The sequence below is a fragment of the Muntiacus reevesi genome, chromosome 20, assembly GCF_963930625.1.
Source record: "Muntiacus reevesi chromosome 20, mMunRee1.1, whole genome shotgun sequence".
Taxonomy (NCBI): domain Eukaryota; kingdom Metazoa; phylum Chordata; class Mammalia; order Artiodactyla; family Cervidae; genus Muntiacus; species Muntiacus reevesi.
This window is the reverse complement of record NC_089268.1, coordinates 33,881,827-33,908,837: the sequence shown is the minus strand read 5'-3', so window position 1 is coordinate 33,908,837 and position 27,011 is coordinate 33,881,827. Positions and strand designations below refer to the sequence as shown.

The 27,011-nt window shown below is 42.3% G+C and overlaps 2 protein-coding genes and 1 non-coding gene across 10 annotated transcripts in view; 1 reads left to right on the top strand and 2 right to left on the bottom strand.

Moving 5' to 3' along the window:
- The window catches only part of MRS2 (magnesium transporter MRS2), a 36,410-nt gene extending 19,538 nt beyond the window's left edge, over positions 1–16,872 (top strand). For 2 of the 3 annotated variants that reach the window (XM_065912420.1, XM_065912419.1), the window contains 4 exons: positions 3,995–4,147; positions 4,392–4,509; positions 12,850–12,963; positions 13,494–16,872. In XM_065912420.1, the coding sequence (XP_065768492.1) occupies positions 3,995–4,147; positions 4,392–4,509; positions 12,850–12,963; positions 13,494–13,604 (496 nt within the window). In that variant the 3' untranslated portion in view covers positions 13,605–16,872. Of the gene's footprint in view, positions 1–3,994; positions 4,148–4,391; positions 4,510–4,657; positions 5,710–12,849; positions 12,964–13,493 lie in introns of those variants that run through there. The other variant, XM_065912421.1, reaches the window with a different exon arrangement.
- LOC136151981 (U6 spliceosomal RNA) lies at positions 6,862–6,968 on the bottom strand. The gene has a single exon (XR_010660143.1). It is a non-coding gene; the product is annotated as a U6 spliceosomal RNA (small nuclear RNA).
- A 4-nt stretch (positions 16,873–16,876) lies between the features above and the next one.
- GPLD1 (glycosylphosphatidylinositol specific phospholipase D1) overlaps positions 16,877–27,011 on the bottom strand; it is a 52,853-nt gene continuing 42,718 nt past the window's right edge. For 3 of the 6 annotated variants that reach the window (XM_065912412.1, XM_065912414.1, XM_065912416.1), the window contains 10 exons: positions 26,528–26,602; positions 26,269–26,425; positions 25,447–25,588; positions 24,575–24,680; positions 24,397–24,490; positions 23,174–23,350; positions 22,685–22,845; positions 21,341–21,367; positions 21,184–21,234; positions 16,880–18,505 (listed from right to left, as the gene is read on the bottom strand). In XM_065912412.1, the coding sequence (XP_065768484.1) occupies positions 18,419–18,505; positions 21,184–21,234; positions 21,341–21,367; positions 22,685–22,845; positions 23,174–23,350; positions 24,397–24,490; positions 24,575–24,680; positions 25,447–25,588; positions 26,269–26,425; positions 26,528–26,602 (1,077 nt within the window). In that variant the 3' untranslated portion in view covers positions 16,880–18,418. Of the gene's footprint in view, positions 18,506–21,183; positions 21,235–21,340; positions 21,368–22,684; positions 22,846–23,173; positions 23,351–24,396; positions 24,491–24,574; positions 24,681–25,446; positions 25,589–26,268; positions 26,426–26,527; positions 26,603–27,011 lie in introns of all 6 variants that reach the window. The other 3 variants (XM_065912413.1, XM_065912415.1, XM_065912418.1) reach the window with 3 other exon arrangements.

Genomic DNA, 27,011 nt, shown 5'->3' with positions numbered 1-27,011 from the left:
ATGTGTAGATTGGCACACTTTATTGTATTATCCCATTGGTCTCTTACAATGCTTTTTTTTTCCCTCCCCATTTGACTTTCTGTGTAACTTTGATTGGGTAGTTTTCATGATGAAACCTGAGCCTCAGCACCCAGCCTCCACCTGCCCCATCCAAGGAACATCTGAGGCTGGGGACTGCCAGGCACCCATCCCAACTGACAAAGCAGGTCTTTCCACTCTGCCCTCCACAGACTGGTTGCTGTGCTCCCTTCCAAGGCTCCTTGCCCCCTTCTCCCCCATCCCAGCTGATCTCCCCACCAGTGAGGTGACTTCCCCAGGGATGAAAACCTTTTATTTTTCACCATTCCCTCCCAGGAGCAGTCCCATCCCAGTTCCCTTCTCTTTATCTTTTCCCCTTTTTCTTTTGTCCTACCCAGTTATGTGAAGATTTTCTTACCATTTTGGAAGTCTGAGATCTTCTGCGGTGTTCAGTAGATGTTCCGTGAGAATTGTCCCAAGTGGATGTATTTTGATGTATTTGTGGGAGAACATGAGAGCCACATACCTCTCCTCTGCTGTCTTGAGCCATTTTGACTTTATTTACATTTTTCAGAACCAGTTTTCTTCCTATATGGAAGTGATACTATACATTTACCTTGGAAAGAAAATGCTCATTATGTTCATTTTTACTTTTTGGTTGTATTTTACCTGATAATGATTTGAACTTTGCACTCATTTGTCAGCATTCACATGCCTGGATTTTCCTGTAAATGGTAGTATGTGTATTTGCATGAGTGTCCCCAGGTTCAGGGATGTGAAATACAGTAAAGCCTGTGTCCTTAACTTATCTGTGTCATATTTAGGATCAGTTAGCAAAGCCAGTTAGACTGGCCTTAATCACAATAACAGAAAAGGCAGAGAGGCTAATTTTTTTTTTTTGCGATACCTGAATTACTGTTGTTGTTCACTCACCAAGTTGTGTCTGACTCTCTTGTGACCCCAAACTGCAGCACGCCAGGCTTCCCTGTCCTTCACTATCTCCCTGAATTTGCTCAAACCCGTGTCCATCGAGTCGGTGATGCCATCCAACCATCCCATCCTCTGTCGCCCCTTCTCTTGCCCTCAGTCTTTCCCAGCATCAGGGTCTTTTCCAGTGGATCAGGTCTTCGCATCAAGTGGCCAGAGGATTGGAGCTTCAGCATCAGTCCTTCTGATGAATATTCAGGGTTGATTTCCTTTACAGTTGGTTTGATCTGCTTGCAGTCCAAGGGACTCTCGAGTCTTCTCCAACACCACATTTCAAAAGCGTCAATTCTTCAGCACTCTGCCTTTCTTATGGTCCAGCTCTCACATCCACACATGACTACTGGAGAAACTATAGCTTTGACTATTCAGAGTTTTGTCAGTAAAGTGATGTTTCTACTTTTTAACACATCGTCTGGGTTTGTCATAGCTTTTCCTCCAAGGAGCAAGCGTCTTTTAATTTCAGACTGCAGTCACCATCCGCAGTGATTGTGGAGCCCAAGAAAAACATCTGTCACTGTTTCCATTTTCTCCTCATCTGTTTGCTATGAAGTCATGGGACCAGATGCCATGATCTTTGTTTTTTGAACGCTGAGTTGTAAGCCAGCTTTTTGACTCTCCTGTTTCACTTTCATCAAGAGACTCTCTAGTTCCTCTTCACTTTCTGCCTTTAAAGTGGTATCATCTGCATATCTGTGGTTGTTGGTATTTCTCCCAGCAATCTTGATTCTTGCTTGTGATTCATCCAGCCCTGCATTTCACACAATGTACTCTGCCTAAAAGTTAAATAAGCAGATGACAGTATACAGCCTTGATGTACTCCTTTCGCAATTTGGAACCAGTTCATTGTTCCATGTCCATTTCTAACTGTTGCTTCTTGACCTGCATACAAATTTCTCAGGAGACAGGTAAGGTGGTCTGACATTCCTATCTTAAGAATTTTCCAGTTTGTTGTGATTCACACAGTCAAAGGCTTTAGTGTAGTCAATGAAGCAGAAGTAGGTGTTTTTCTGGAATTCTGTTACTTCTCTATGATCCAACGGTTGTTGGCAATTTGATCTCTGGTTCTTCACCTTTTCTAAATCCATATGAAACTTCTTGGTTCACATACTGTTGAAGGGTAGCTTGGAGGATTTTGAACATAATCTTGCTAGCATGTGAAATGAGTGCAGTTGTGTAGTAATTTGAACATTCTTTGGCATTGAAATGAAAACTGACCTTTTCCCGTTCTATGACCACTGCTGAGTTTTCCAGATTTGCTGGCATATTGAGTGCAGCACTTTAACAGCATCATCTTTTAGGATTTGAGAGAGTTCACTTGGAATTCTATCACCTCCACTAGCTTTGTAATAATGCTTCCTAAGGCCTGCTTGACTTCACACTCCAGCATGTCAGACTCAGGTGAGTGACCACATCATCGTGGTTATCTGGGTCATAAGATCTTCTTTGTATAGTTCTTCTGTGTTTTGTTGCTATCTCTTCTTAATCTATTCTGCTTCTGTTGGGTCCTTTCCATTTCTGTCCTTTATTGTGCCCCTCTTTGCATGAAATATTCCCTTGGTATCTCTAATTTTCTTGAATAAATCTCTAGTCTCTCCCATTCTTTTGCTTTCCTCTGTTTCTTTCCATTGTTCACTTAAGAAGGCTTTCTATCTCTCCTTGATATTCTCTAGAACTCTGCTTTCAGTTGGGTATACTTTCCGTTTCTCCTTTTCCTTTTGCTTCTTTTCTTTTCTCAGCTATTTGTAAGGCCTTCTCAGAAACCACTATGCCTTCTTGCATTTTTCTTGGGGATGGTTTTGGTCACTAGGCCCTGTACAGATTCACGAACCTTTGTCCATAGTTCTTCACGCACCCTGTCTACCAGATCTAATCCCTTGAATCTTTTTGTCATTTCCACTGTATAATCATAAGGGATTTGATTTAGGTCATACCTGAATGGCCTAATGGTTTTCCCTACTTCAGCTTGAGCCCGAATCAGCTGATTATCTAAGCCACAGTCAGTTCCAGGTCTTGTTTTTGCTGACTGTATAGTTTCTTCATCTTTGGCTGCAAAGAATAAATCAATCTGATTTCTGTATTGAACATCTGGTGATGTCCATGTGTTGAGTTGTCTCTTGTGTTATTGGAGGAGGGTGTTTGCTATGACCAGTTCATTCTCTTGGCAAAACTTAGCCTTTGCCCAACTTCATTTTGTAATCAAAGACCATCTGAATTAAATTTACCCTTTCTCGTCCATTTTAGTTCACGATTGCTAAAATGTTGTTGTTCACTTTTGCCATCTCCCGTTTGGCCATATCCAATTTACCATGATTTATGAACCTAACATTCCAGGTTCCTATGCAATATTGTTCTTTATAGCGTCAGACATTATTTTCACCACCAGACACAACTGGGCATCATTTCTGCTTTGGCTCAGCCTCTTCATTCTTTCTGGAGCTAAGTCTCTGCTCTTGCCCAGTGGCATATAGACACCTACCGCCCTGGGGGGCTCATCTTTCAGTGTCATATCTTTTTGCCTTTTTATACTGTTCATGGGATTCTCACTGCGTGAGTACTAAAGTGGTGTTCCCTTCTCCAGTGGACCGTGTTTTGTCAGGCCCTGACTAGCCAGGACATGCCCTCCATCTGGTCCACGTAGCCCGGCGCCCTGGTTGTCCCACTGCTGGTCCTCTTGAGTGTGTAAACCTTCATTGGCTGCTGGGTGTTGGTCAGCATACTGCCTGGGGGCCTGGGCAAAGGCCCTGCTGGAGTTGCTGGGAAGGAGGTCTGGGGAAGCCTGGAGCTGATCGATGTTGGAGGATGCCCAGGAGCAGAGGGCTCCCTGGTCTCTCTGCTGCCACTGGCCACCCTGGGGCTAATCCTCCACCCAGGAGCCATGAGGAGCAGAGGATAGCTGAATATTGTCTACTAATTCAGGAAGCTTTATGGTACTAAATGTATAACACATGTATCGGGGACATGTTAGTTATGTGAACTCTTTTAATTAAAGTGAAAAGAGCAGCGCTGGGATTGACCATGCAGAGGAGATGGAGTTGCTGTTGGAAAACTACTACCGATTAGCTGAGGATCTTTCCAACGCAGCTCGGGAACTCAGGGCACTGATCGATGATTCGCAGAGTATCATATTCATCAATCTGGACAGGTAAGACGGTGTCATAGAAAACAATCCATATTTTTTTAATAAAGTAATTATTGCACAGTAGTAAAGTGTTTAAGTCTAGCTTTGTTTTTCCATTTTGGAAAGAACTATCCCATCATTATCATTTATAACTACTACATGGGAGTGTCTTTAAAGGTGTATGTTTAACCCACATGATCTTTAATAGTGAATTTGCGGTGCTTGGTTGGTGGGCCCTTCTGATCTAAGCAGTTGTTCTCCTCCCCAGCCACCGTAATGTGATGATGAGGTTGAACCTACAGTTGACCATGGGAACCTTCTCTCTTTCGCTCTTTGGGCTAATGGGAGTTGCTTTCGGAATGAATTTGGAATCTTCCCTTGAGGAGGTGAGAATGTATTATTTCAGTAATCTAGGGATGGTTTTTAATATTTGAAGATCATTTCTTTTTCATGGATTTTATTTTGTTTTCATTATTTACTTCACTCGGTCAGCTTTTAGCTGTGGCACTATAAATCTTCATTGTTGTCATGCAGGATCTTCCGTGGCGCAGTGCCTGGACTCTCTAGTTGTGACTTGGAGGCTCCAGAGCACATCAGCTCAGTAACTGAGGCACGCAGGCTTCGTTGCTCCAAGTCATGTGGGATCTTAGTTCCTGGACCAGGGATGGAACCCGTGTCCCCTGCATTGCACAGTGGATTCTTAACCCCTGGACTACTTTAATGGATTTTAAAAAGAAAGTTGTAACATGTATAGTTGCTTATTGGAATAAAATGTGTACTGTAAATCATTTAAAATTCAAACAGTATTGTTAGACCCTGTAAGGTAGAATGGCCTAGGTTTGAACAGACCAGAGCCTGTGCTGGGATTCAGGAAACTGTCACATAGGGCAGTTTAGGACTACCTTATGTTTCCCATAATGGATAACTACACATGGGAGAGGCTTGACAACAGCATTACACTGTGAGGCCGTGGTAATGAGGGATTTTTTTTTCCCTTATATGTCAGGCAATGTGTCATGCAGTTGCATGCTTTGATTCAGTCATCAAAAGTCTGAAAATGAATGTATTTTCTCTGCTTTTTTTTTATAGGTAGAAAAACTGGGCTCAGAAAATATAATTTGCCCAAGAGCACAGAGCTAGGAAGCAACAAAACTAGGATTTAGGCTCCAAGACTTGCATCTTTCACTTTGCTCCATATTTAACACTAACTGGCAGAGTGCTCATGTCCTTGTAGCCTGTACTTTCAGAAGATGTCCCACTGTGAGGTTTCTTTTTTCTTTTTTTTTTTAATTGAAGGATAATTGCTTTACAGAATTCTGTTGTTTTCTGTCAAACCTCAACATGAATCAGTCATCAGTATACATATATTCCCTCCCTTTTGAACCTCCCTCGCCATCCCGCCACTCTAGTTTGATACAGAATCCCTGTTTGAGTTTCCTGAGCCATACAGCTAATTCCCACTGGCTATCTATTTTACATATGGTAATATAAGTTTCCATGTTACTCTCTCCATACATCTCACCCTCCTCCTCTCTCCCCATGTCCATCAGTCTATGCTCTATGTCTGTTTCTCTGTTGTTGCCCTGTAAATAAATTCTTGAGTAACATTTTTCTGGATTCCATATATATTCATTAGAATATGGTATTTATCTTTCTGATCTCACTCTGTATAATAGGCTCTAGGTTCATCCACCTCTTCAGAACTGACTCAAATGCATTCCTTTTAAGGCTGAGTAATATTCCATTGTGTATATGTACCACCACTTCTTCTTCCATTCATCTGTCAGTGGACATCTAGGTTGCTTCCATGTTCTAGCTATTGTAAATAGTGCTGCAGTGAACGTTGGGGTGCTTTTGTCTTGTTCAGTTTTGGTTTCCTCAGGATATATGCCTAGGAGTGGGATTGCTGGGCCATAGGGTGGTTTTATTCCTAGTTTTTTAAGGAATCTCCATACCATCTTCCATAGTGGCTGTATCAATTTACATTCCCACCAACAGTGCAATGGCATTCTCTTTTCTCCACACCCTTTCCAGCATTTATTGTTTGTAGACTCTTTGATGATGGCCATTCTGACCGGTGTGAGGTGATATCTCGTTGTAGTTTTGATTTGTATTTCTATAATAACGAGCAATGTTGACCATCTTTTCATGTGTTTGTTAGCCATCTGTATGTCTTTGGAGAAATGCCTGTTTAGGTCTTTTCCCACTTTTTGATTGGGTTGTTTGTTTTTCTGGCATTGAGTTGTATGAGCTGCTTGTATATGTTGGAAATTAATCCTTTGTCAGTTGTTTCATTTGCTATTATTTTCTCCCATTCTGAGGGTTGTCTTCACCTTGCTTATAGCTTCCTTTGCTGTGCAAAAGCTTTTAAGTTTAATCAGGTCCACTTGTTTACTTTTGTTTTCATTACTCTAGGAAGTGGTTCCTAGAGGATCTTGCTTTGATTTATGTCTTTGAGTGTTCTGCCTATGTTTTCCTCTAAGAGTTTTATAGTTTCTGGTCTTACATTTAGGTCTTTACTCCATTTTGAGTTTATCTTTGTGTATGTTGTTAGGAAGTGTTCTAATTTCATTCTTTTCCATGAAGCTATCCTGTTTTCCCAGCACCATTTACTGAAGAGACTGTCTCTGCCCCATTGTATTTTCTTGCCTCCTTTGTCAAAAATAAGGTACCCATAGGTGCATGGGTTTATTTCTGGGCTTTCTGTCTTGTTCCACTGGTCTATATTTCTGTTTTAGAAAAATATGGAACCCTTCACGAATTTGCATGTCATCTTTGCACAAGGGCCATGCTAATCTCCTCTGTATTGTTCCAGTTTTAGTATATGTGGTGCTAAAGTGAGAACCTACTGTGAGATTTCTTTAGAAATGAATTTGCATTTGCATTCAGCAGGCACACTATGGTGCTGAATTCTGTGTCCTAATTATTAAAAAGTGGTCTTTAAAAAGAAGAAGCTCTAATGGCCACTCTTCTGTATAAAACTATTCCGTTGTGGCCAGGGCTGGGGGTGTTGATTGTCCTTAAGATAGAAATCCAAACTCCCTGGCCTGTGAGGCTTTTCTTGGCCTGCTGTGCCCACATCCCCATCTTGTCTGCAGCCATTTTGTCCTCACTGTCCATTGATTCATCAGTATTCTTACACTGCTTCCACACATCTCTGCTCACCTCCCACCTTTTTTTGCCTGGTCTGTCTGTAGTTGCTAAGTCATGTCCGACTCTTGCAACCCCATGGATTGTAGCCCACCAGGCTCCTCTGTCCATGGGATTTCCCAGACAAGAATACTGGTGTGGATCGCCATTTCCTTCTCCAGGGGACCCAGCGATTGAACTTGCATTTTCTACATTGGCAGTAGGATTCTTTACCACTGAGCCACCAGGGAAGCCCCTCTTTTTTTGCCTAGTTAATGTCTATTTCTCTCCCAGGTTTCAACTGTTGTGTTATTTCCAAGAAGACACTTCACTGACTGCACCCCCAACCCAGCAGAGTAAAATTACTCTTCTAGTTATTTGTGCCACAATAATCCTACACTTCCCTTTGCCATGGAGCTCAGACTTGGAATTGCTTGTCTCCAAAAGATCATAGGTGGTTCAACTGGTAAGCAATCTGCTTGCAATGCAGGAGACCTGGGTTTGATCCCGGGGTTGGGAAAAACCCTGGAGAAGGGAAATTCTCTACCAACTTCAGTATTCTGGCCTGGAGAATTCCATGGACTCTATATTCCATGGTGTCTCAAAGAGCTGGACACTATTGAGTAACTTTGACTCACACACACTTGAAAAAGATCATAAGCTCCCTGAAGCAGTGTTTGTCATCTCCTTATAAGATGTGAAAGAAAAGTAAATGCAGTACACTGAGTTATTCATCTCACAGATACAGCGTTTGGTGCCTGTTATACACTAAACACTGCTTTTAGCTGTGGGAGTATAGCAGTGAATCACTGCCCTTATGGAGTCTGTTACAGTGGGGGAGAGAGAAGAAACAGATCCATGGTAGATTAGGCGATAAGTACCATAAAGAAAATTTCCTAAAGGAAATCAGTCCTGAATATTCATTGGAAGGACTGATGCTAAAGTTCCAATACTTTGGTCATCTGATGCCAAAGAACTGACTCTTTGGAAAAGACCCTGATGCTGGAAAAGATTGAAGGCAGGAGGAGGAGGGGACAATAGAGGATGAGATGGTTGGATGGCATCACTGACTCAATGGACATGAGTTTGAGCAAGCTCCAGGAGTTGGTGATGGACAGGGAGGCCTGGTGTGCTGCAGTCCATGGGGTCGCAAAGCCAGACGTGACTGAGTGACTGAACTGAACTGAAGCATAAAGAAAATTAAAACCAGGTAGAGGGAGAGAGACTGTTAGCAGGAGAGACACGGGGCATTGTAGAGATAGCGTGGTTGAGGAAGGCCTTTCTGTGAAGGTGACCCTAGAGCAGAGCCTGAATGAAAAGAGAACGTGGAAGGACCTGGGGGAAAAGGTGACCTAAGCAGAGGGCACCACACATGTGAAGACTGAGGCAGGTGCAGCGAGCTTGTTGAAGGAGCAGCAGGAAGGCCAGAGTGGTCAGAGGAGGGGCGTCACGTGGACGGAGAATGGCAGTGAGAGGGCAGAAGGACAGAGATGGGAGAGCATGTTGATTTTGGAGCTTGGTAAGGGTTCAGGCTTATTCTAAGTGTGATGAGACTCTCAGAGGCTTTTAAGCCCAGATCTAGTAAAAAGTCCAGTAGCCACCAAACTGTCTTGTGCGACATAAACCAGCCCTGGACATCCTCAGAAGGTCCTTCCGAAGACCTCTGCAAGTTCTCCAGCTCATGACTGTAACTCTACAAGTTCCTGTCCTTCTCCCAAGTCATTTTGTTAAGAACTATGTTTATATACATATACTCTTTCTACAAGCTAACTCCATCTTATACTCATTCTAATGTTTTTTTCTAAATGCATGGGTTTATTTAATTTTTTTAAAAGAATTTTTAGCAATTCCTTTCTAACAGTTCCAGCGTATCCAGTCCTGGTGGTAATGAGATATGAGTAGGAAGACGTGAGCGTAGTGTGCCCCCACAGAGCAAGATTCAGATCAGTGTCTCACCAGAGTTACAAATTACATCTTTAGGTTTCCTGGAGAAGAGTTAAGCATGTTCATTAAATCTATAAATACTAACCGTCTCTCTGTTCTTCTATAGTTAGGGCTAATATTTGAGGTAGGAAAAACATTTTTCTTTTTTAAGGTAACATCAAACTATTTCAAGAAGAGTAAAAATTCCCATACAGCCTTTACCCAGATTCTTCAAACAGCAGCATTTTATCATATTTATCATTCTGTCAGTATATATATATACTTTTTCCTAAATCATTTGAGAATAAACAAATATGAAGCTCCCTTATGTCTAGATATTTCAGTATATATTTCCTAAAAACACTGACATTCTCTTACATAACCACAGCTCACTTGTGAAAATCAGAAAATTAGCGTTGAAACAACACTGTTTTCCTGATCTGTGGACCCTGGTCAGCTTTCACCACTCAACACAGTAGAGCCCTTTACCTCATAAAAAATCTTGGATCGTCGGTTGCGTGTATTAACAGTTACTGTGTCTCCTTAGGTTCCTTTAATCTAGGCCAGTTTTTCAGACTTCGTCTTTCAAAGACAAAGGGCCTTGATGCTCACAAAGAATGTAGGTCAGTTGTTTGGCCCTTGATTACTCTTCATTACTAAATTCTGATTCCGACACATTTTTGTCAGTGTTCTTCACATTGAATCCCATCAGGAGACCCTTGATGTCAGTTTGTCTCATTTCTGGTGATACTAACTGATCATTTGGTTAAGGTGGTGTCTGCTAATTTTCTGTCCTATGAAGCTACTTTCTCTGTGGAGTTAAGTATCTTCTAAGAACGCTGCCATTCATCAAATTTGCACTCTCTGGTTTGTTTTGTTTTTTAATTGAAGTGTAGTTGATTGTGTTAATTTCTGCTGTACGGCAAAGTGATTCAGTTATACATATACCTTTTTAATATTCTTTTCCGTTGTGGTTTGTAATAGGATATTGAATGTAGTTTTCTGTGCTATACAGTAGAGCCTTGACATCCATTCTGTATATAATAGTTTACATCTGCTAACCCCAAACTCCCACTCCATCTCTCCCCCACGCCCCTTGGCAACCACAAGCCTGTTCTCTGTGTCTGTTTTTGTAGACAGGTTCATTTGTGTCATATTTTAAATTCCACATATCAGTGACATCATATGTCTTTTTCTTTCTGACTGGCTTAGTGTGCTAATCTCTGGGTCCATCTATGTTGCTGCAAGTGGCATTATTTCATTCTTTTTGTGGCTGAGTAATACTCCACTGTACGTAGGTACCACATCTGTATCCGTTCATCGATCCGGGACACTTCGGTTGTTTTCATGTCTGTGGCTATCATGAATAGTGCTGCAGTGAACACTGGGATGCATGTGTCTTTTTGAGTGATAGTTTTCTCGTATATATGCCATGGAGTGGGATTTCTGGATCATATGGCAGTTCTGTTTTTAGTTTTTTAAGGAACTGCCCTCTTGATTTCCATAGAGGTTGCACCAGCTTACACTCCTCCAGCAGTGTGGGAGGGTTCCCCTTTCTCCACACCCTTTCCAGCATCTGTTAACTGTACAGTTTTTAATGTGGCCATTCTGGCCAGTGCAGGATGGCACCTGATTGTAGTTTTGACGTGCATTTCTTTAATAATTTGCACCCTCTAGTTTTAGAATCTGCTGTTGCTCCAAAAATGCTTCATGCCTGAATCAGGTGCTACAGGGATGACTCTCACATGGTCATTGCTAATTCCATCATTCTTCCTACTTCTGTTCTTTGTCAGATAGAGCCTTCCTTCTCTCCCAGTTGTTTATTCACTTGTGTCAGGATGGACTCATGGGGTCTTGTTTAATCAGTGAGTTACAGTCTGTCGCACTGCCCTCATTGTTTATCTCGATGTTCATATTGTTCGTTTCATACCAGCTTCTAAGTACTTTTGGTGTGTCTCCATCAGTTTAGGGCTTTTTTAGCAGCCTTTGGCATACCAGGATGCTGTAGGTGTCTTATTTCTAAGGAGTAGCTTGGCTAGACGGTGGAGATGAAGAGCTCAAAACATAGGTACTTAAGCATGCAATACTATAGGGAATGCCCAAAGCTGGGGGGGCAGGGGACGCATTGAAAATCCAACTTTCAGACACATTCCCTTCCCTTAGTTTCCTAGAAGTCTCACACTCTGCTCTGTGTATATTTTAATGACACATGGAATTTCTAACTTGCTTACCTCTCAAGTTCATCATATTTTAGCAATCCCAGACTTCATTTATAGGGCATTACAGAACCAGTCTACAGGAGAGAACAGTAATCTGGGTATGCTAAATCTTCCTTAAACATAATTTTTACATAATAAATTACATAATTTTTACATAATAAATTACATAATTTTTACATAATAAATTAGGGTCTTTTTTAGAATAACTGGAAATGTATTCATCCAGGCAGTCAACTGACATTCACACTTGTCTTCTTGATAAATGATGTCTAACATCTAACTTCATGTTAAAAGGAAGCAGATTTCTGCATCATATATGGCATGATTTTCCATCAGTGGTTACTGGTCATTTATGCAATGGCTATCTTGGAGGAAATTGGGCAAGCCATTGTTGATACTAAATAATGTCATTTCTATAGCTGAGGCTCCTAACGTGAGAGATTAAATTCTGTGATTCTGTATATTCACAGATGAACTTGAAAGCACTGCGCTGCACAAAATACAGTTTTGAAAATGTCATGGGAATTCCCTGGCAGTCCAGTGGTTAGGACTCTGAGCTTCCACTTCCCGGGACCCAGTTCAAGATCTGGTCAGAGAAACTAAGATCCTACAAGCCACGTTGCATGGCCACAAAGAAAGAAAATGACAGTAAGGGAAAATGTTGACTATAACTTAGAGGTTTCCAAACTTTCTTGGTTCATGATGCTTTTAGTGTCATAGTTGGTTGGGGCTTCCCTGGTCGCCCACTGGTAAAGAATCCATCTGCTAATGCAGGAGACGCAGGTTTGATCCCTGGGTCGGGAAGATCTCCTGGAGAAGGAAATGGCAACCCACGCCAGTACTCTTGCCTGGGAAATGCTATGGACAGAGGAGCCTGGCAAGCTACAGTCCGTGGGGTTGCAAGACAGTCGGACGTGACTGAACAGCAACAGTTGTTCCACAGCATCCCAGGCCAAAAGTTTATTATATTAGAGTTTCTGTCATGTTACCTGGAGCTTCTTTTATGAAAAACAGTTTAAGAGTAGCAGTTCTCACCGTGTTGCACAGATGACACTTGTGTTTTCTTTGAAAATTTAAAATATTCTGAGGTGCTGTAAGGCCAGGACACCTCAGCTCAGCAAGGGTGGCCATAAGCAGAAATTTTAAGTTGTATGTCCTGTATATTAAAATCTGTGTGAATGTAAACAAAGACTGGAAGGAAATACAGAGTAAAAGCAGTTATATTGGTTCACTGATGATCATAAAATACTCTTTTAAATCTTGTTTTCCTTCCAGTTTATTTTTTGACTCTTGGTCTCTGAGTGCTGTTAGGGCACTTATTCTTAGTTCCTATAGGAAAGAGGAGCACAAAGTTTGAAAGTTCCTTTTAAACTCAGGTAGTGACAAGTTCAGGAAATTTTATCACGAAGGAGCCTAGCCTTTTGTGGTTGAAATTGACTGTGTGCTCTCTTCTAGGACCATAGAGTGTTCTGGCTGATCACAGGAATTATGTTTATGGGAAGCGGCCTCATCTGGAGGCGCTTGCTCTCATTCCTCGGACGACAGCTGGAAGCTCCCCTGCCTCCTCTGGTATGAAGGGTCAGACTCGGCACAGTACCGCAGAGGGGCTGCAGTCCTCGGGCTGAAGTCCTGCGGCCTGGGCTTAGGTTGTCACAGGCTTTGAGACCCTGAACAGGTTTTTTAATTTCTCTCAGCCTCGCCCAGCTTTCCCACTTACGTCAGTGCCTCCTGCTTCATGTAGTTAAAAGGAGAATTAATGTTATGTGGAGAGCAGTGGCAGAGTAAGTAAGTTAGAAGTTTATTTTGGTGGAATGCTGTGACAGACATTGTACATTTAGACGGGTGTTAGTAATTCTGGTGCAAGTTTTGTCATAACCAAAACTGAAATGTAGAAAACATTTATCACGTTAGGAAAAGACAGTTTATCTCTTTTTCATAGCCTTCTACTTGTAGTGTATATCCCTGGAGCAAGTACTCAAGACAGTGATACACGGCTGGCAGGCCTTCACTCCTTTAGTGGTTAATGTATCGTTTTTACTGGTGGTTTTTCTTTTAAACTGACACAACTAAAATTATGAATTTTTTCTGCTTTTATTTAGATGGCCTCTTTACCTAAGAAGACACTGCAGGCAGACAGAAGGCTGGAAATGAAACACAGCTTCAGGCCGGATGGACTTGGATCAAGCAGGGGTGTCCTAACAAATCGTTAGGAGTAACCCGATGAAAACTGAACTATTTTTTATGGTAGTCACAGGGAAATTCTAGTATCTTTTTATTATTTTATGGAATCAGAGACTTGAAAGAAAATCACTGACACTTAAATTATAATGTCTGATGATAAAAATATTATGGCAGTCACAGTACTAGAACGTAATTGTATTTTTGTGCTTACTTTGTAAAAGACCAAAATTCTATTTCCTACAAACTTAAAAGGCTGTTTTTATAGATGTAAGACATGAAGAGATTAACTTAATCCAGGATTAGATTGTGGTATTGATTTTATTTAATTTATACATGTTAACAAAACTGCAGCCGCATGCCAAATGAAGCCTGGAAACTTGACAAACCCGTCGTTGTGAGATTAGGTAACCACAGTTCTTACTGTAAGGAATCATGTTCTTGTGAATTTCCTGACTCTCAGGTGAAAAAGCTAGCATAATATATATTAAGCATAAACTTTAAATCACTGTATTTTCTTGTATTTGCATACACACACACACACACACACCCCTCCCCCCCCACCTTTTTTTTTCTTTTTTTTTTTTTTTTTGGCTGCATGCAGGATCTTAGTTCCCTGACCAGGGCTTGAACCCATGCCCCCTGCAGTGGAAGTGTGCTATTTCAACCTCTTAACTGCCAAGGAAGTCCCTGCCCCTATTTTTATATAAGGAATACAAAAAGGAAATGAGACATTAATATCAGCTTTGTATAGCTTCCAATTATTTAAAATTTTACTTCCTCAACCCATGAAACTATTTTTCTTTGCTTGACTGTAATTAAAGCCTTTGGAAATAGCTGGAAGTATTTCCATTCTGTTACTGTTTTATAGCTGTTTGAATCACTCCTTGGTTTTTAGGACAGACATGTCACACCAAAAAGGAAAACATGTAGCAAGATTAACTAGGCTACACATTTTTCATCTGTTTGGCTACACCCGAGAGGCTGGCTGATGGGCTTCCTAAAACAAGAGGGTAGATAAATTTTAAAATTGTATCTGCTACCTTTTTGTTTTCACAGAGTTGAGTTTGAAACAAATGGCTAATATTTCTATGTCTCAAGCACCTGTGCTACCTGATATCTTCTATGTTTTCTATATTTTCTGGAGGTTAAAAAGTTACACAGAACATTAGTTATATTTATCTCCAAAAGTAACATACATAGACAATTCTAGAGTCCAAAGCAGCTCTTGCACTACAAAATTAGTAAATAGGGTCCATTTACCAGGTGGGTAAAAATGAATTAAAATGCTCTTTCCAATAGCTGATCTGAAAGAAAACAAATGAAGTTTCCCATTTCCATGTGTGGTTATGAAAGGACATTGGAACAGCATGAAACACGTTGGGCTTGTCTTGGAGCATGCTCTATGGTGTGGCTCTGGAATGTAAATACCATCACAGATCTGTTTGATTTCCAAGATAAAGTATCTTTAACAATATTTAGATTTCACAGGGCACTCTTCTTTGGTATACCTCAGAGCACTATGCTGTTTTTGATCTTCAGGTTATCACTGTAAAATAGGTAATATTAATAAATATTACTTAACTGTGACGAAAACTTGGAAGTCCAAGAGGCAAAATGTGATTTGGTTTAAGGTCAGGTATGGGATAGAATTTTGGTCTTTTTTTCTTTCTGATGTTAGTTTGAGGGCTTAGCTAAAATAATTTTGAGTCAGTGTCTCATCAGTAAAAGGGGAAATAAATGCAACTACCTCATAAGTCTGATAAAGGGAAGGTACTAATGGTTTATAAAGTTCTTGAACATGGTTCAGTCAAGTTAATTTCTAGATGTCAGCTGCCTCTGCTTTGGTGATAGATAATAGGATGCTTCTTACATTAAAGAGCTATCAAATAATAATAACAGCCTATGAAAAAGAAAAAAGTTCAGCAGTTTTAAATTTTGAATTTAAATAGATGGAATATATAAATTATTTGTAAATAAGGTGAAAGAATACCAAATATTCAGTTATGAGTAAGCAGGCAGTCATATCCTCTTTAACATGTACAGGGAATGATATTCTTAACATGTTGTTATTGTAAGACCTCTAAGAAAGTGTAGCAAAATTAGGTGTCATTTTAAGATACTATATACTTGCTTTACTCTTGATAGACCGATAACCACTAAATAATCATATTAAAAAGCCATATATTTTGGTGAGTTATTCTAAGATTTGTACACAGCTTTATGTTTTGGAAAATTAATATTAAACTCAAATATTAAACTCACTTTAAATTCAGGATTTATTGTCATTACTTTAGTAATGGTAAAAATTTATGTAGTTGGAGCATGGAATAGGGAATTCAGAGACCTGAGTTTATTCCCAAACTCACTTCAGATCTCTTTAGGTGTGTGATACAAAGGTATAAATCAGTTCCAGTCTTGAAGCCTGTAAGACAGTCTTTGCATATACAGGTTAATAGACAAAAATTGCAAATATGTAACTGTGTTCTGATGTCATAAAATAAAGGTAATTTTGAATTGTTATATAAGTTCAGATTTGTGTTCCTGAGAGATTTAAACCCTATAATGTTTTTTTATTTTAAGTATGTCAGAAATCAATCCAAAAGGATAAATTGATGCTTTTGAACTGTGGTGTTGGAGAAGACTCTTGAGAGTCCCTTGGACTGCCTGGAGATCCAACCAGTCCATCCTAAAGGAAATCAGTCCTGAATATTCATTGGAAGGACTGATGCTGAAGCTAAAACTACTATATTTTGGCCACCTGATGCGAAGAACTGACTATTGGAAAAGACCCTGATGCTGGGAAAGATTGAAGGCAGGAGGAGAAGGGGACGACAGAGGATGAGATGGTTGGATGGCATCACTGACTCAATGGACATGAGTTTGAGTAAACTCCGGGAGTGGGTGATGGACAGGGAGGCCTAGCATGCTGCAGTTCATGGGGTCACAGTGAGTCGGACACAACTGAGCGACTGAAGTCAGAACCAGTGCTTAGAATTACAGTTAACTTAGTGTAGAATGGAAACTTAATCCACCTGTTGAGATAATACATTAGTCTGTCAGGTATTAGGTTTTTTTCTGTATGCCAGGTTTTTATATATTTTCCATATACGCAGTAGGATACAATTTATATAATTTCTTAATACGGGTTAGTATGGTTAAATATCCTATATGAAGACCTGCTTCTAACTTAGTAAATTTTAACCATCTCCTCCCACTGGTTGCTATTACGTTCAGGAAAATATAAATCCTCAGGTAAAGAATAATTATGTTTAAACACTGGCCCGATCATTTAGTGAAGCATAACACTTTGTTTAGCAGCGACCTGATGAAGGTATGCATCCTTCTAAATGAAGAGACGCGGTACTGAGAGCACGCCTTTACTGAAATGCAGCGTCTTCAGCTTGTTCTTCACTCAGAATAAGGGAATATGAGTAAGTCATTTCTGGTCCCCTAAAAATAAACTTTAATAAAAATAATTCTTCAAATAGGTTGAGCAGCCAAAAAGCAAATGGTATTTCAGTGTGCTTTGTACTGTGCCATAGGGAACCATGCAACTAGTGTACCTCTTTCAGAAAGAAGGGATGGGACGGTCCGGGGAGTCAGCCAGAGGTCCTGTCTAGGTGTGAGCCTGTTTATGCTGTTCTCCTATATACACACTCAATATATACTCACAGTTATAATTCTACTGGTTTTTCCTTTGATTTCAAATTCAACTTTACTCTTCAGCCAAAACCCTACGTCCTTTGACCAGTCTCTTTACTGCCCTGAGAAGCTAAAAGAAGGGCTCCGGTCATTTTAATTTTTTCCTGGTTTTAGTATCATTTCATTAGTGTCAGAAGAAAAGAGGTTCTACCCTGATAGAGAATCAACTAGTTACAGTTTACGGATAACAGTGCCCACAGATTTTTAGAGAAGCTGAAATCCTGTGGTCCATTCCCTTCCCTTAAACATTCTACCCTCCAGGCCTGGCAGATGAGATCTGCTCCACTGAGACCAGCCCAGGAAGCAGGAGGCCCAGCCTGCCTCACTCCTTAGTCCTGCACAGTCACCTGCAGCTCACGACAGATCTCTCTCCTTCCTGTTCTGGTTCTGTTGGCAAGGCTTGTGGCAGTCTCCCACTGCCTGAGGCTTCCTGAGATGACTTCAGATTAGCAGAAGATCACTAGGTGCAACGGCTGTTAGAACAATCATTTCTCCAGAAGCATCTGAGGGCACAGTCAGGTGATATTTTACTTTTTATATTTGTCCTTCACTATATGAAACACTGAAAACACAATAGTCCTCATAAGAAAGGACCACATCATTTACAACGTGATTTTGGAGTTGTGAGGTTATGCCTCACCCCCGTACTTTTCTCCTTGCTCTCTCTCTCATGCTGCTTCTGTGTACTGTGCTTTCTGTTTCACTTTGATTGGAATGGGTCATCAGTTTTAAGAGGACGTTTTTAGCAAGAATTGTGCTACAGAGCTTTTCCTAAGATAACTAGAGACAGGCCTTTCCAGGCATCAGAAAGACACGTGCTCAAGTGGAAGAGGAAGTGGGTTGTGCAGCAGGTCTGCGCACAGGAAGCCAGTTAGGAATTAAGTTCAGGGGCACAGGAAACAAGCCTTGCAAAGGGACACGAATAACCAGCGCGTCCACTGTTTCACATACTTCGGATGTTGTCACCACTTAACTGTGTCCTGTTCGCAGCCAGTTTGTGTGTGTCTCCACCCCCAGGAGCCCCGCCTGTCGTGAGGTCTACCAAGGCTCCCCTGGACACACCACTTTGTCCCCCAGAACGCTCACCCAGAAGATGACTCAGCACGAGAGAGGGGGACAGGTGAGGGAATGGAGTGAACCTTTAATCTTGGCCGAGGCTATAGATATGAAGCGCCCCAGAGAGTCGGGCTCCCAGAGAACTCCTTCCAGCAGCAACGACAACTTGATTCTGTAGGAGACACAAAACAGGATGCATTCACAAGCTGTGTCCAGGCATCATGTTATGCTCTGAGCTAGAGAGAGAAAGTTAGACGTTGGCCAGACCCAAGGGCTTGAGCTTAAATGCCTCTTTCCCTTGGTTTAAATACCCCCTTTCTCAGCTCTGTAGGTTCAGAAAAGCACAGCTGAGGAAGTCCTCACTAGTTCCTTCTCAGGTACACAAGGGAAAAGTGCATCGTGTTTATTCAGCGTGTTTGCGTGTTTATTCAGCATCCTAGCTGTGGTGCAGTGTAGACGGCATATCGAGTAATCTGGCTTCATCAATGTGTTCACAACACCTTCTGTGCCCCTGCTGCTTTCAAAATAGTCTTCAAAGCTTATACAAGTTTTTAAACATTTTTTGAAGTGGATTTTAGTTTTGAAACTACCAAGTGTTTCTGGACCATGGTGGATAGGTGAGGTGTGGCTGATCAGACTGACTGATGGGTGGAGCAGGGTGTGACCATACAGGGACCAAACCTGTGAAGTTTTTCATTGACTTAATTTTGAAACCTCCCAATGGAATTCAGATGTGTCAGGCACTATTCATGACCCTTTGCATGTATCTTTTTAAATATCCCATTGTCAATTAAGAGGGAAAAAAAGCTGTAAATTCTTACTTATGGAATTGCGCATTTACTGAATATGTCTGTAGCTTGGCCACAACTTAAGTCTCCTCTCCATTTCCTGGTTAAACCACCTCCATTCCTAAAATCAAGTCTTCCCTGCTCGCCCTTTCTGTGCAGTCAGCCTACTCTGATTTCTAGATCCACTCAAGCCCCAGGGGCTCTGTAAGGCCTTCCCTTACTCCCCCAGCTGATTCCCATTGATCTCTGACTGCCGTTGGATTTGGGTCATCATATATGGGCCTGATGGTCTCGTGGGCATGTTTCATTTTTCCACTTAGAGTCTAAGCACCTGGGGGGCAGGGTCCATGTCTTGGGTTTCTTTGTCTACAACACTGTTCCATCAGGGCTCACAGGCTGGCTGAAGGCCACAGGAGGTTTCAGAAACGGTGGCAATACCACAGAGGTAAGTGGTCCTCCTAATTCTAGTTGGTTACTTAATATTCACACAGAGAAAGGAAGAGAGGAGTCTTCAAAATCATAACTTTTACTCATGTCTCCTTAAGAGGCCACCCACTCTCATCCTCAGATTGTGTCCATTTTTAAAACATAACCTTCGATTTATCTTCACACTCAGAAGAGTTCTTCAGGGCCCCCAGCCTCAGGTATGTGTTGGGAAAGGGGAGTAATTTTAATATTGACTCATGAACTAATTAGGAAGATGAATTTGCAGTGTTAAAACAGGAATCAAATTACTTTTAGATGATCTACACTACCCCCTTCAGTTGGTATAAACTGGTTCATGATTTGTATATGGTTTTGGGTTCTTAGTAACGTCTGATTGCTGGAAAGTGAATAAAATTTAAAATGAAAACCAAATTTACGATATTCTTATGATGATATCTTTTGAGAAGCCCCCCATAGTTTATAATCCGTCTCATTTTTTGTTGTGGTTAAGCTCGCCCATAAATGAGCTCAAGGGCTACTTGAACTGTTGGCCAGTAGGGGGCAGTTTCACCACAGTGCATACAAGTCCAAGCCAGGGCCGCAGCACCTGCCGAGCCCTGCAGACTTGGTTCTATACTCAAAAATCTATGATGGCTTCTCTAGCCTTTCATACCACAGTTCACACTTCAGTTAGCATTTATTACTATACTTATTTGCCTTTTAACTTCCCACGTGTTAAATAAAATAAATCTTAATTTTCCTCAAGAGCAGACACTTGGTCTGTTTCTCTCTCATAGCCTAGCACAGATCTGTACAATGTCATATCCTTAAATAAATGAGTGAAATCAGTGGTCTAGCTGTATGTTTTAAGATAAAATCCTTTAAATCTGTCATGGCTATTAAAATTCAAAATGTGCATACCCTTTGACCTAGTAGTCTTCCAGGAATCTAGCCAGCAGAGATATAAAGTCATACAAAAACAAACAATTACATAACAAATATATTCTTAGTATGTAGTTGGTTCATTCCTAAAGAACCAAAATATATTAACAATGCTTAGCCAATATGGCAAGGGTTGGCAGACTTTTACAGTAAAGTATCAGGGTAATATTTTAGGCTTTGTGGGACATCAGTCAACTGCAATTGTGGTAGAGTATCAGAGGTAACTGCAGTCCATGGGGTCGCAAAGAGTCAGACACGACTGAGCAACTGAACAAGCAGCAGCAGCAGAGGAAGAGAAAAGAATGAATGTGGCCATCTATATTCCAGTAAAGCTTGTTAGAGACACTGCAGTTTGAATTCTTGTAAATATCTTGTGTCACAAAATATTCTCATTTTTCTCCAGTCATTTAAACATGTCAATCATTTTTAGTTTGTGGATTACACAAAAACAGGCAGCCAGCTAGAGTTGGCCAACAGGCTGTAATTTGCCAACCCCTGTTGTAGAGGATGAAATTGGAGGGGTAGTGAGGAGAACCTTTCACCAAAAAGTGATGGGATTATGTGTTTTCCTTTTTTTTTTTTTTGAGTCCCTGTTTTTCAAATAAAATCTAAAATACATGCAAAATGAGATCACTCCCAAATCCCAGCCTTAGAACAAACGCAAACACCAAAGCCGTACAGTCTTGGCACTTACCTTTTTCTTCGACCTCACAGTGATCACAGAGCTCCCAAACCTTGAGCCTGCCTGTGAAATACACTGTCTGTTAACGGCCTTTGAAAACATACCATATGATTTTATCAACTTAAAATACGGGAAAAGGCTTTTTCTTTTTTTTTTAGAAGATACTTACTTCAGGAGAAATTAGTACATATTGGGCCTGAAAGAGAGTGATAAGAAAAGGAGACTGTTAATGTTATTGCTGTTCATGGATTTGTTTCTTTAACCAATTTTAATTATACTCACTCAAATTTCTACATTTTAGAGAAGCCCTTTGTCACCAGAAATTCTGCTTAAAGGAATGTAGCTCAGAAAAACAGATGTATAAAGATGTTTATGTGAATATTTATCTTACTATAACAGCAAAAATTTGCAATAGACTAAGTGATTAACAGTCACTTAAATGGTTTGTCTATGGATAAACAACTAAGTATCTGGTAGATGTATAAGAATATAGAAAGCATAGAAGACTTATTACATTGATAGGTAAAACAAGATAAAGTTGTGTACAAAATATACACTAGGATCACAGCCATTAATATATATACACAGACACAGTGTAAAGGTTTAAGGGTGTGCTTAAGAATCAGCTCTTGGTTCAAGTCCCTGTTCTGCCATTTCCTAGCAGTGTGACCTGTAACAACTTCCTTCTTTGATCTTCAGTTTCTTTATAATGAACAGAATACCAAATTAATAGCTTTGATGTGAATTAGATTTTATATGTATATAAAAAGTGCTAGGCACAAAGTGTGTGCATGCTCAGTCGCTCAGTCCTGTCCAGTTCTTCGCAGCCCTATGGACTGTAGCCTGCCAGTCCATGGGATTCTCCAGGCAAGAATACTGGACTGGATTGCCATGCCCTCCTCCAGGGACATCTTTCTGACTCAGGGATCAAACCCACGTCTCCTGCATGGGCAGGCAAATTCTTTACCACTAGCACCACCTGGGAAGCCCAGGCACACACAGAGTAAATACACAATAAATGGTAGTAATTAAGTTCATAGGAAAAAAATACTAGCAGGATACACATGAAAAGGTTACCGGACATCTCTGCAGACTGGAATTCTTTGTACTGCATTTTCTAATAGTTTTACAATAAACTCTTTTCTAATTTGACATTTTAAGTTTAACAGCCAAGTGTTTTAGATCCAGGAAACTTAAGCAACGAAAGATGAAATAAAAAGGGCTGGAGTCTTCAAGAAACTCCACCGGCCATGGTCTGTTTCCTGCTGTGCGCTCCGTACCAAGAACCAATATGACACCACATCCAGCTGAACTTCAGCTATGGGGGCAAACTCTGTAGAACTGCAGGGAAGCAGGCAGCTTTCAAGCAAGTGATTGTGTTCTGACCTCAGGTGTGGGTCAGGTTACCTGAGTCCAAGTAGCAACTAAGAGTTCTGGAGTGGACATAATTTACCAAGGCATCAGCAAGTGCTGTCCTTTCCCAGTTTGGTGTGGAATTGTGTACAATACTTACCTTTTCTTCTGGACATGGAGTTACCCATGATTTGCATTTGCCTGTCATGTCACCCACGGTGATCTGTTTGCCATTATACACATAAACACGGCCATCCTCTGCCCCCATCAGTCCCGCAGTTGCGTCTGTGATCCTCAGCGGGGCTGTTATGATGATTTCATCTGTGAACCATGAAAACCAGAAGAAGGAAGTGTCTTACTCCTTGCTGTCATCCTTTCCATTGTTCTACTGCTGGATCCTCACCCAGCCTCCCACTAATAGTAATGCATCCTTCACTGGTCTACCCTGATTTCTTTCCAATGCAGTCAGAGGCTTTTGTTTTCTGTTTCATCATTCATTGATGTGGGTGGCTCTCATTTCACCATGTTCAAGAAGTACAACTCACTCTTGTACATCCGGCTCTGGTCTTGATTCGTTATGAGGCTAGACCAGGGGTGATCCTATCAGGGGGACCCATCTTCTTGGCCAGAGCCACTGTTCCCTTCCTACCTAGGTCATCATTATCCAAGTCACTCAAGTGCAGAACGCCACCAAATCGGGAGAAGCGGCGGTTTCCACTGAAGGTGCTGAGCAGAGAAGGCTGCGAGTCAGGGGTCAGTTCATACATCCGCGTGCTCCCACCTTGGTGCAGGGTCATGGTCAGGAATGAAACCTTAGACACGACATCTGAAATAAACCACGGCACAGTAGCTGCCACTTGCAGTGACAGGCAAAACTGTCAGATTTGTGAATGCCAAAATTTATATATGATCATTGTAAAAGGTGTGGAAACCACCCAAAAGAAGTATAAAGAAGAAAATGTATGTAATGTATATATTTGTTTCTGGACAGTGATGTATACTTACATATACATACATACACATTTTAATGGGCTTTTTTGCAGATTACAAAATTCCTTTTACTAAGTTTTGGTTTTATATTTAATACTATGATAAATGATATTTATGAATTACTATGATCCTTCCCCCACAGTATTGTCTGAGAACAGATTTTTAGAAGGGACCTGTCTAGCATTGGATTTGGGGGATGAGTATTGTTTTTAAGGCTCTTGCCATTTTGCCAAACCTCTTACTAGAGAAAGTACATCAGTTTACATTTCGCCAGCAGTGTGTGAGTTCCCAGTCTCAGCTCAACCTTGCCATCGAGTATTCTTTTTCATACCACAAATACTCTGTAGCTTTTAATGAGTACCATAAAATCCCCACTGAATATTTAAACGGTTGTGTGTCGTGTGGCCACAGTCGGACCCAGAGATCCTGCTGAGCCAGAGGCCGGGGGGACAGGGTGAGGGGGACAGGCCTAAATCTAATTATTAGTTTACTCGAACTTGCCCTGCAAGTAGGTCAGATATTTTACGTTTCACTCAATCCGTCCATAGCGCTGTGATTCCCGAACTCTACACTGAAACACGGTGAACTCACGGGGATACTGCAGTTGTCTTTAATTTTTGCCGGTAAGACAGTGACATCTGTCTGACGCCACATGACCCACTTGCTGGGGAGGTCACAGTTTCAACACTGGATCTCCCCAGTTCTTCCAGTGATGTCATATCTTTGCAAAACTGGAGTTTTATCATAACAGAGGTGGTTATGATACAATGCAGCCACCACTGGAAAAGCTGTATAGGTCACAATGAGGATGATCCGGTTCCAGGCTTTGGGAAGCGACACAGTTATTCTTGAAGAAGTGAAGTTTCATGGCGGGTGACCTACCTCGAGTCGGGGCCCCCACCAGCAGCACTTGGGTCCGGGTCCCGTTCACCATCACGTGGCCGCTAGACAGGGAGGTACCCAGTTTCCCCATGGCCTGTGAAATGCGGTACGTCACTCCAGCACAGCCGAGAAACCCTCCCTGCGGGGTCCGCTTCCCTGGGGTGGGGGGCCACGATACCTCGTCTCCGGAAATGGTGAGCCAGCTTTGACCGTTGGGCGGGAAATAGCCGTACACCCGTCCAGGGCTCTGTTTCTCTTCACGAGTGCGGAACAAGCGGCCCTGACTGGAAGCAAGCACGCGGGGCTGAGGTGCTGGGACCCAGGACGCAGCGCTGGGCGGGTGCTCGGGTCCAAGGAAAGATGACCCACACCTTCCCCACTTACCCCAGGCTACTGGTCCCTGTCATCAGTGTGGGGGGGAGGGGGTTCAGAATGAACCCCCATATCAAGGCTCTCCAGGTTAACAGGTTCACATTCTACTTCCCAACTGACAAAATAGGGGATACCTCCTGTTATGGGCTGGATTGTGTTCCCCAAAGTTCATATGTTCAAATCCTAACCGCCAGTACCTCAGAATGTGATAGCATTTGGAGACAGGGTCTTTAAAGACGTAATTATGCTAAAATGAGGTCATCGTGGTGGGGCCCCAATCCAACACGACTAGTGTCCTCATATGAAGAGGGACAGACACCAGGGATCGATGCACAGAAAAGAGGCTGTGTGAGACTCATGGAGAAGGTGGTTGTAAGTGACAGAAAGGCGCCCTGGAAGATAGCAACCCTGCTGACGCCTTGATCTCAGATCTCTAACCTCCGAAGCTATGAGATCATTGATTCCTGCTGCTTCAGCCACCCAGACAATGCGGCAAACTAACACAGCTCTCTCTCAAATTCCTAAAAAGGAACATTTGCCACTTGACCCAGAGTCTTCGCTTTTCCTTGAAGGGTGGGAATTTCAGAGCCACTCCTGTGAACCCCACAGTCAGTGGGCTCCCCAGGCTTCAGGCACCCACCCCGTGGGTCACTGTCCTGCACCCGCGTCAGGGCTCACCTGCTGGCGTTCTTCCAGGTCGGGCTCCCAGCCAGGAGCAGCGTGCTGTTGTTGACCGCGACGCCGTGAAGGCAGTACCCCAGCCACGCAAAGTCCTCCTCTCCCCTCACCAGCCAGTGGGCAGCCTCCACGTTCAGCTTCTCTGCACAAGACAAGCAGTGCCTTCTGCTTTACGTGGAAACACTACAGGAATGCGAAGAGTGGCCCTTTGTGTAGGATAATGAGAAACGGTTCACTGGGCTGTTTTTGCCACAACTCTTACATGCCCCACACCTGTCCCCAGGGCCCCAGCCTCAGAAATGGGGCTCATGCATCATACAAAAAATACATTTCTAGAGCTAGCCTCTGTGGAGTGGAGGATGCTGCCTAAAAAGAGGACCTGTTGGGAATTTTCTTGGCAGTCCAGTGGTTAGAACGATGTGTTCTCACTGCCGAGGATCTGGGTTCAATCCCTGGCTGAGGAACTAAGATTCCACAAATTGCGTGCACCGCACCACCCCCCAAGAAAAAGGCCTGTTGGACAGCTGGAGCATCAGTGGGATGCCTGAGTGTTTTCACTCTTCCATTGAGACACTATGAGGGTAACTATTGCCCACCCCCCACCCTCCGCTTTGGATCTGGGTCTACACACTGGATCCTTCTGTATATTCAGTAAACCTGTCCACATCACTTGCTAGAACATCTGAAAGAGGAAGAATGATAGAGAATTCAGGCGAAACCACACACAACAAGGGAAACAGGACCGAAACCCCCAAGCAAGAGAAGGCATCACAGACTAGAGCAGTGGGGGTCTCCGCCCACCTCACCCCCCGCAAGCCCTACCTCTGTCACTGTAACTGGAGCCAGAGTAAAACGCAGCCACGATTCCCCTCTGTTTCCCTCCCCCTGGAGCGAAAGGGGAGCCAATCACCAGGTCCGGTTCACTGTCTCCATTCACATCCGCCGCCAGGAGGGTCCAGCCCAAGTTACAGTAGGTATCCTGAAGAGAAAACGGGAACCCAACCACCTTTAACTCAGCCTTGGGGCAGTTAGGATGCGGTGAGTTCTCGTTTTCTGTACCTGGTGAAGGTGGTCAACATACCTGGCAAGAGATGGTGACGTTGGGGGGAGAAGACAGTCGTCCTTGTTTGGAACCAAAGTAGATGTACACTGCACCCTAGACAAAGGCAAACCACAGGGCGATTGTGAGACCCGGTGGTGAGCCAAGAACCTTGAGTAAGAGCAAGACAAAGATGACTGATGATGAAACAAATCACCATCGGAGCCCTGTAGGGTCAGGGGCTCGGTTACTGACTGAAGTCAGTGTCCGGTCCTGTGCATCAGCCTCTTCCATCAGATCATTAAGAGCCCCCAAAGTAGAAAGTGTCATTTCATCTTGGTCTCCCCCACATCTTGCTCTGGGTCTGCCATCCATAATTGTTCAACATATTTGCAGAATGAACTACTCAACTGCCCACAACCCCTTCAAAGCCCAGCTCAGCTTCCGGCTCTTCCACGAAGCCCCACCACCACCCCGACCCAGCCCATGACTTCTCAGCACCAGTACATCTCATCAGTACCACTCC